The sequence below is a fragment of the Sturnira hondurensis genome, unplaced genomic scaffold (assembly GCF_014824575.4).
Source record: "Sturnira hondurensis isolate 20B ecotype Veracruz unplaced genomic scaffold, ASM1482457v3 Scaffold0019399, whole genome shotgun sequence".
In the NCBI taxonomy this organism is placed as follows: domain Eukaryota; kingdom Metazoa; phylum Chordata; class Mammalia; order Chiroptera; family Phyllostomidae; genus Sturnira; species Sturnira hondurensis.
This window is the reverse complement of record NW_028092030.1, coordinates 1-10248: the sequence shown is the minus strand read 5'-3', so window position 1 is coordinate 10248 and position 10248 is coordinate 1. Positions and strand designations below refer to the sequence as shown.

Here is a 10248-nt window from a genome sequence, read left to right as displayed (position 1 = left end):
ATTTAATTATGGTTCAAGGACAGTTTTCTGCCTTTTACTGTCATCCCAGCCCACCCCCCACCAGTGCTCCCTGCTTCCCTCCCATTTCCATCTCCCTTAGTGTTTGCCCATGTGTCCTTTATACTTGTTCCAGTATATCCTTCCCCTTTCCCCCTGAAATTCCCTCCCCTCTTCCTTCTAGTCCCCGTCAGCCTGTTCTTTATTTCAGTGTCTTTGGTTATATTATGCTTGCTTGTTTGTTTTGTAGTTTAGGTTCCTGTTAAAGGTGAGACCATATGGTATTTGTCTTTCACCACCTGGCTTATTTCACTCAGCATAAAGCTGCCCGGTTCCATCCATGCTGTTGCAAAGGGTAGGAGCTCCTTCTTTCTTTCTGCTGCATAGAATTCCATTGTGTAAATGTACCATAGTTTTTGGATCTATTCATTTACTGATGGGCACCTAGGTTGCTTCCAACTCTTGGCTATTATAAATTGTGCTGTTACGAACATTGGGGTGCATAGTTCATTTGGATTGTTGTTTCATGGTTCTTAGGATATAACCCTAGCAATGGAATTGCTGGGTCAAAAGGCAGATACATTTTTAGTTTTCTTAGAAAATTCCATACTGTTTTCCATAGTGGTTGTACCAGTCTACAATCCCACCAACACTGAACTAGGGTCCCCTTTTCCCCACAACCTCTCTAACACTTGTTGTTTGTTGCTTTGCTTATGGTAGCCATTCTGACTGGTGTAAAGTGGTATCTCATTGTGGTTTTAATTTGCATCTCTCTTATAGCTAGCAATATTGAGCATCTTTTCATGTGTCTCTGTATCTTCTGTGTGTCCTATCTGGAGAAGTGTCTGTTCAAGTCCTTTGCCCACTTTTTAATTGGGTTGCTTGTCTGTTTAGAGTAGACTTGAGTAAGCTCTTTGTATATTTTGGAGATTGAACCCTTGTCTGAGGTATCATTAGCACATATGTTTTCCCATACAGTTGGTTTTCTTTTTATTTTAATACTGTTTTCTTTAACTGCACAGCAGGTTTTAATTTTGATGAGATCCCATTTGTTAATTCTTTCCTTTATGTCCCATGTCCTAGTGGACATATCAGTAAAAATGTTTCTGCATGAAATGTCTGAGCTTTTCCTGCCAATGTTCTCCTCTAGGACTTTAATGGTGTCATGGCTTATATTTAAATCTTTTCTACACCTTGAATTTATTTTGGTGTATGGTGTAGTTGGTGCTCGGGTTTCATTTTTTTGCACATAGATGTCCAGTTCTCCCAACACCACTTGTTGAAGAGGCTATTTTTACTCCATTATATGTTACTGCCTTCTTTGCTCAATATTGATTTCCTGCAGAGTCTTGGGTTTATTTCTGGGCTTTGTTCTGTTCCATTGGTCTATGTGCCTGTTTTTATGCCAGTACCAGGCTGTTTTGATTACAGTGGCCTTGTAACACAGTTTGGTATCTGGTATTGTGATCCCTCCTACATTGTTCTTTCTTGTGAAAATTGCAGCTGCTATTTGGGGTCATTTCTGGTTCCATATACATTTTTGAAGTGTTTGTTCTATGTCTATGAAATATGTGATTGGTACTTTAATAGGTATTGCATTGAATCTGTAAGTTGCTTTGGGTAGTATGGGCATTTTGATTATGTTAACTCTTCCAATCCATGAACACGGTATATGTTTCCATTTGTTTGAGTCTTCCTTGATTTCTTTCTTTCTGTTGTGTACTTTTCTGTTTATGGGTCTCTTACCAACTGGTTAGGTTTATTCCCAGATATTATATTTTTGTTTTTGTTATATCGAATGGGATTTTTCTTGATTTCTGCTTCTGCTGTTTCATTGCTGATATACAAAAATGCCTTTGATTTCTGGATATTGACTTTGTAACCCGCTGTTTTGCCAAATTCATTTATTAGTTCGAGCAGTTTTTGGGTAGAGTCTATAGGATTTTATATGTACATTATCATGTCATCTGCAAACAGTGACAGGTTTGTTTCCTCCTTTGCAATTTGTATGCCTTTTATTTCCTTTTCTTGTCTGATCACTGTGGCCAAAACTTCCAATACTTATTAAATAGAAGTGGTGAAAGTGGCCAACCTTGTCTTGTTCCTGATCTTAATGGAAAAGCTTTTAGTTTTTGCTCATTGAGTATGATGTTAGCTGTAGGTCTCTTATATATGGCCTTTGTTATGTTGAGAAATGCTTCCTCTATTCCCACTTTGCTGAATATTTTTATCATAAATGGGTGCTGTACCATATCAAATGCTTTTCCCACATGTATTGATAAGATCATGTGATTTTTGTCTTTGTTTTTGTTTATGTGATGCATTACATTTACTGATTTGCAAATATTGAACCATCCTTGAATCCTGGGATCAATTCCATTTGGTCATGGTGTATGATCTTTTTAATGTATTGTTGGATTCAGTTTCCCAATATTTTGTTGAGGATTTTAGTGTCTATGTTCATCAGTGATATTGTCCTGAAGTTTTCTTTCTTTGTTGTGTCTCTATCTGGCTTTGGAATTAGGATGATGCTGGCTTCATAAAAAGAGTTTGGGAGTCTTCCGTCATTTTGGATTTTTTGGAATAGTCTGTAAAAAATAGGGGTTAGCTCTTCCTTAAATGTTTTGTAGAATTTTCCTATGAAACCATCTCGTCCAGTGTTTTTGTGTGATGGGAGTTTTTTGATTACTGCTTCAATTTCATCTGCTCTTAACAGGTTTGTTCAACCTTTCAGCTTCTTGTTCATTGAATTTTGGAAGATTATATTTTTCTAGAAATTTGTCCATTTCACCTAGGTTTTCAAATTTCTTGGCATACAGCTCTGCATAGTAATTCCTTACAATCCCTTCTATCTCTGTGGTATCAGTTGGAATGTTTTCTCTTTCATTTCTGATTGTGTTTATTTGGATCCTCTCTCTTCTTTTTTTTGATGAGCCTGCTTAAAAGCTTGTCAATTTTGTTTATCTTTTTGAAAAAACAGCCTCTGGATACATTGATCCTTAGAATTCTGCTCTTATTCTCTATGTGATTTAATTCTGCTCTGATCTTGGTTATTTCCTTCCTTCTACTTGCTCTGGGCTGTCTTTGTTGTTGTTCCTCAAGTTCTTGTAGGCATAGCGGTAGGTGTTTGAAATGCTTCTATCTTCTTTAGGTAAACCTGTATTGCTATGAACTTCCCTCTCAGTACTGCCTTCACTGTGTCCCATAAGTTTTGGGTTGTCATGAGTTCTTTTTCACTTGTTTCCAGAAATATTGATTTCTTCCTTAATTTCATTTTTGACCCATTTGTTGTTTAATAGTATGCTATTCAATCTCCATGATTTTGAATGTTTTGGGTTTTTTTTTTTTCCTTTGGGGTTGGATTCCTGTTTCTCTCCCTTGTGGTCAGAGAAAATGCTTGGTATGATTTCAATTTTATTCAATTTGTTGATGTTGGTTTTGTGTCCTCTCATGTGGTCTATCTTTTAAAATGTTCCATGTGCACTTGAAAAAGAATGTGTATTTAGCTTCTTTGGGATGAAGGGCTCTCTCTATATATATCAGTTAAGTCCATTTCATGTAGGGCATTCTTCAATGCCACAATATCTTTGTTGATATTTTGTTTGGAAGATCTGTTGAGTTTTGACAGTCAGGTGTTAAAATCCCCTACTATAATTGTTTTGTTGTCAATATCTTTCTTGAGGTCCTCTAGAATTTTCTTTACATATTTGAGTGCTCCTATGTTGGGTGCATATATATTTACGATGTTAATGTGTTCTTGGTGGATTCTTCCCTTGAGTATTATGAAGTGACCCTCTGGGTCTCTCTTTATGGCCCTTTTTTTGTAGTCTATTTTGTCTGATATGAGAATTGCTACCCCGGCTTTTTTTTCCTCATCTGTTTGCTTGGAAGATTTGTTTCCATTCTTTCACTTTTTGTCTGTGATGGTCTTTTGTCATGAGGTGGATCTCTTGTAGGCAGCAAATGTTTGGGTAATGCTTTCTTATCTATTCCGCTATTCTATGTCTTTTGATTGGAGCATTTAATCCATTTATATTTTAGGTTATTATTGATAGGTACTTATTCATTGCCATTTTTGTACCCGTGTTCCTCTCTGTCTCTCTCTTTTCCTTCGTTTTCTTAGAGCAGTTTCTTTAGCATCTCTTGCAGAGCTGGTTTGGTGTAGGCTGGTTTTAGACTTCTTTTGTCTTGGAAGCTCTTTATTTGACCTTCTGTCTTGATTGAGAGTCTTGTTGGGTGAAGTGGCCTTGGTTGCAGGCCTCTGGTTCTCATTACTTGGAATATTTCTTGCCTTTCTTTTTTTGCTTGGAATATTTTCACTGAGAAGTTAGCCGTAACTTTACTGGGGCTCCCTTGTATGTCACTTCCTGTTTCTCCCTTGCTGCCTTTAAGATTCTCTCTTTAAGCCCTGGCTGGTGTAGCTCAGTGGATTGAGCGCGGGCCTGTGAACCAGAGGATCGAGGTTCGATTCCCAGTCAGGACACATGCCTGGGTTGTAGTCCAGTTCCCTGCAGGCCAACTCCCAGCAGGGGACACACAAAAGGCAACCATACATTGATGTTTCTCTCCTTCTCTCCTTCTCCTCTAAAGATAAATAAATAAATAAAATCTTTAAAAAAAAAGATTCTCTCTTTATCTTGGAATTTTGCTTTTTTAATGATGATGTGTCTTGAAGTAGGTGTCTTTGGGTTCCTCTTGATTGGGACTTTCTGTGATTCCTGGATTCATGTTACTTTTTCTCTCATCAAATTAGGGAAGTTTTCCATCATTACTTTTTCAAATAGGTTTTCTATCTTTTGCTCTTCTTCTCCTTCTGGCATCTCTATTATTACATTTCGTATTGTCTTGCATTTCTCTTAATCCCTCTTCATTCTTTCTGAGCCTCTTTTTTTTCTTGCTCTTTCTGGGTGTTTTTTCTACTGTGACCTCCAACTCACTGATCAGATCTCCTGCTTCATCCATCCAGCTTTTGATTCCTTCCACTGTGTTCTTCAGTACAGACATTGTATTCTTAATTTTCTCTTGGCCCTTGTCAATAGTTTCTATTTTCATTTTTATGTTGATATAGTTTGAGAGAGTTCATTATAGTTCCCCTGAGTTTATTATAGTTCCCCTGTAGTTTCATTATTGTTCCCCATGTTGATATAGTTTGCAGTGAGTTCATTATAGTTCCCCTANATTTGTTCTGGCTTCCTGGGTTTATGGTGTGAACTTCTGTGGTAGAATACCTGTGAGATTCAGTGGTGTAGTCTCCTTGGTCTCCCAAGATCACTTGTCTTGGCTCTGTTGTTTAAGTTGGCTCTGTGTCTGTCTTTGGGTTTTGGTTGTTTGGGGGTCTCTCTATTTTGGTTTCTTTCCACCAGCTGGTTAACTAATGGTCCCTCTGTCCAACACCTGTTTTAATTTGTTGTACTGGTGAGGGCAGGTTGTGTTGAAGCTAGTTCTTTTATGTGTACAAGGTTTTAGGGATTCTCTTTTTCTCTTGTTCAGTGTTTGTATTGGGTAATTTCTCCACTATTTAGTTGTATTTCCAGGTAGGTCTTGGATTGGAGTTTGTGTGGTTTGTACTCCCTCCTTCACCTTCTGTTGTTATCTGTTGGTGGTTCATTTGTTGTTGTGTGTCCTCTTCCAGTGGTATCCTGGTGTTCATCGATTCCACCTACTCTTTGTGTGTGTGTGTGTGTGTGTGTGTGTGTGTGTCATTATTTGGAAGGGGGAGGGAAAATGGTTAATGACAGCAAGAGAGTATTGTATGATATTTACAGTAGCAGCTGGGAGAGAAGAGATAGCAGATCTTTGGGCTATGTATAGTGTTAACCGTAATCTTCGCCCAAACTAGCCACTTTAAAGAAAAGATGGACAGAAGAACATAGGTCTTTTCCTTTGGAGAAAAGGCATGTGAGTTGTGGGAAAGCAGTGAGGTTGTGGGAGATCAGATTCTGACGTAAGGTGAGAGTAAAGAATAGTTAATAGGTGTAGTGTGTGAGCAAATAGAGTTAACCACTAGAGTAATAGAGTTCAGGAAACTCTGAAGTGTGCTAAGATACAGGAGTGGTGTTGTGAAGCATTTACAGTTGCATAGAACAGCTATTATTTACAATAATATTAGAGCAACAATCATATGACAGAATCTATGTGATCTGGATAACGTGAATAGGGGGTATAGAACTTTGAGTAATGTGCTAAAGGAACACAGATGACACGAAGTATAGAAAATTAGCAATACACTGTGGAGAAGAGAACATGGGAAATCTGTCAAATTATGCAATACAACCAGTCAAGGCAAAGAAGGCTACACAGAAAGAGGAGGAATACAAAGATACTACTAAAATAAAAGATGCACGAAAATGAAAAAATAATAATAACACAAATACGCAGTAACTTGTAGTTTCTCTGCTATACCAAAGGTAGTTTTTTCTCTCTGTTGCTGCTGTTGGGATGCTCTGTCTTTGGGTCCAACTCTGGTCTTTTCGCAGTTCTAAGCTTTTTGTCTCACTTGTGGGTAAAAAAAAGGCAGGGCAAGAAAGGAAGAAGTGATAAGTTTCAAAAGAAAGGAGGAAGGAATAAAACAAGAAAAAAGGAAAGAGAAAAAAAGATATTTAAAAATAAAACAATAATAAAATTAAAAAATACAGCAACTTACACCATACACAAAAATAAATCCAAGGTGGATAAAAGACCTAAATATAAGCTGTGACACCATTAACATCCTAGAGAAGAATATTGGCAAGAAAATCTAAAATATTTCACACAGCAACGTCTTTACTGATATGTCCTCTAGAGAAAGAGACATAAAGGAAAGAATAAACAAATGGGATCTCATCAAAATTAAAGCTGTTGCATGGCTAAAGAAAACAATATTAAAATAAAAAGAGAACCAACTGTATGGGAAGACATATATTCCAATGATACCTCAGACAAGGGTTTAATCTTCAAAATATACAAAGAACTTATATGACTCCACTCTAAGTAGACAAGCAACCCAATTAAAAACTGGGGAAAGGACTTGAATAGATATTTCTCCAAGGAGGACATACAGAAGATCCAGAGACATATGAAAAGGTGCTCAATATCACTAGCTATCAGAGAGATGCAAATTAAAACCACAATGAGATACCACTTTACACCAGTCAGATTGGCCTCATAAACAAAGCAACAAAAAACAAGTGCTGGAGAGGTTGTGGAGAAGGGGGGACCCTAATCCGTTGTTGGTGGGATTGCAGACAGGTACAACCACTGTGGAAAACAGTATAGAATTTTCTCAGAAAACTAAAAATGGACCTGCCTTTTGACCCAGCAATTCCACTCCTGGGATTATATCCTAAGAACTGTGAATCACTGATCCAAAGAACTTATGCACCCTAATGTTCATAACAGCACAATTTATAATAGCCAAGAGCTGAAAGCAACCAAGATACCCATCAGTAAATGAATGAATCCAAAAACTATGGTACATTTACACAATGGAATTCTATGCAGCTGAAAGAATGTAGAAGCTCCTACCCTTTGCAACAGCATGGATGGAACTGGGAAGCATTATGCTGAGTGAAATAAGCCAGGTGTTGAAAGACAAATACCATATGATATCACCTTTAATAGGACGCTAAACAACAACAAAAACAAGCAAGCAGAATAAAAACAAAGACACCGAAATAGAGAACAGCGGAACAGTGACCAGAGGGGAGAGGGGAGGGAATTTCGGGGGGGAAAGGGAAAGGATTTATAGGAACTAGTATAAAGAACATATGGACAACAACTAAAGGGGATGGGAATGAAAGGGAGGTGGGGAGCTCTTGGTGGGGGGGGTGGACTTGGATGGGAGTAAAAGATAGAAAAATGTACCTGAACAATAATTAAATTTTAAAAATTTAAAAAAGATTATTTTAAAAAACGACAACAACCACCAAAAAACTCCTCTTATTGGTTTCCAGCTGGCCAAACCAGTTTTCTGGTCTCCTTGGTTGCAGCAGGCTGAGGGCCTTTCTCCCTTCTCTATGTGTACCCAGCCAGTCTTGTGAGCACTCTCCCAAGAGCTAGCCTGGTGCCTCTCCCCAGCACCCCACGCAGGGGATCTAGGTCCTCTTCAGGGCACTCTTTTCCCAGGAGTCATCGACATGGGCTGGGGTTGGGGCACTCATGCCTGGCCAGGTTGCCTGGGTCCCACAGGTTTGGGCGCAGACCCTTCTCAGTGCTATGAGGGAACGCAAGACCTTCCAACCAACCTTGGGATCGCCAAGCTGGGTAGGGAGTAGGCCAAGCAGCTATCTCAGGAGGATCCCCCAAACAGTTTACTTTTCCAGAGATTCCTTCCACTCAAGCCTGCCCAGCACAGCCCAATTGTCCAGCCAGACCAGTGACTATCAGAGTGGGAACCCGACACTGCGCCTCTCCATTCTCCCAAGCTGGCAACCAAAGACTCCACAGGTAATCGCAGCCCTTTGTCCTTATTTCCCTCTCTGCAACCTCAAGCAACCAGGTCTCTCCCAGTTTTGCCCAAACCTTGCTTGGCTGGGGAGGGAGGGAGCTGATGACCCAACTCTCTCCCAAGAATCCTGCATCAGGCCTGGGGCTCCCAAAGAGTCTGTGGTAGACCACCCTGGGTGCCGGCCGAGGCCCTCGCTGCTCCTGTCTTTGCTCCGATCTCCTTACCGTCTGGTTTTTCAGAGTCTGCTACAATTTCTGGTCTCTTATTTTCATATATGCTGGGAAACTGCTGGCTGTTTTCTCTGTTCCTCCATAGATCAGCCAGGTTTTTCTCCCATGTGTATGGGGAGATGGAATCCGCTCCATCCTGCTCCATCGCCATCTTCCCCCAGGTGTCCTAGGTTAGTTTTTAAAATGTCTTGTAGTTTTTCTGGATATATCATTTTTATTTTGAAATCTCCTTGTTGCTTTGGGCTAAGCCCTCAGAGGAAAATGGGGAAATCCTCTCTTAATCTTACTGCAGTCAAAGAGGAAGTCAGCTTTTGTTTTAATTTATTTTTCCCAAGTATTCTAACCCTTACAATAGGGACACTATAGAAGAGAGAAGGTGATGTTAATTTGGGGCATCTCAGCTGAGAGTAGAATAAAGACTTTGGGGTGATGGAAGGTCAGTGAGTGAGGTGTGGTCAGGGGTAAAGTAACATCATCACCTGGACTACTGAGTCCATGACTACATCACCTGAGTAGCCGTGGACTACTCAGGAAGCTATGAACACAGGTGCTGTAAAACACTTATGTTGCGTAAATGCTTTGAGTTGACTGATACTTCCACACCAGGACGTTGGTGATGGATCCAGAATCTGGGGCAAATGGAGCTGCTGTTACTGAGTTCATTCTACTGGACTTGGTGGAATCGCCAGAGCTGTGGCTTCTTGTCTTTGTGCTCTTTCTCTTTGCCTACCTAGTCACAGTAGGACACAACCTGAGCATCCTGGCTGCCATCTTAGTGGATCCCAAATTCCACACCTCCATGTACTTTTTCTTGGGGAACCTGTCAGTTGTGGATATTGGGTGCATCACTGTCACTGTCCCCTCAATGTTGGGTCATCTGTTGACCCACAAGTGTGCTATTCTGTATGGAGCTTGCCTCACACAGTGTTTCTTCTTTGGTCTACTGGTTGGTGTGGACTGCTTCCTGTTGACAGCCATGGCTTATGACAGATTCTTGGCCATTTGCCGGCCCCTCACCTACAGCACCCACATGAGTCATATTGTCCAGAGGATTTTGGTGGCTGTGTCCTGGGCCTAACCCTTTACCAATGCATTGACTCACACTGTGGTCATATCCACACTCAACTCCTGTGGTCCCAATGTGATCCCTCACTTCTACTGTGACCTCCCACAGCTCTTCCAGCTGTCCTTTTCCAGCACCCAACTCAATGATCAGTTGCTCTTTGCTGTTGGTTTCTTAATGGCAGGTACACCCATGGCTCTCATTGTCACCTCCTATGCCCATGTGGCAGCTGCAGTTTTACAAATCCACTCAGTGGAGGGCAAAAAGAAAACCTTCTCCACATGTAGTTCCCATCTCACTGTGGTTTCTCTATTCTATGGCTCAGGAATTCTTAACTACATGCATTTAGGTTCAGCCAAGCTTTCAGATAAGGATAAAGCTGTTGGAATTTTTAACACTATCACCAACCCCATGCTGAACCCAGTCATTTACTGCCTCCGGAACTCTCATGTGCAGGGTGCCCTCTGGCGGGTGATCCCAAGGAAGCGGTCACTGACTTGATAAACTGTGCAGTGTCACTTCCTCCTTTTCTT

At 40.3% G+C, this 10248-nt stretch overlaps 1 protein-coding gene across 1 annotated transcript; it reads left to right on the top strand.

Moving 5' to 3' along the window:
* The first annotated feature begins 9268 nt into the window (after positions 1-9268).
* LOC118974370 (olfactory receptor 3A1-like) lies at positions 9269-10216 on the top strand. Its single transcript, XM_037027763.1, is given in 1 exon segment — positions 9269-10216. A coding segment is annotated over 1 exon segment (948 nt).
* The last annotated feature ends 32 nt before the right edge of the window (positions 10217-10248 follow it).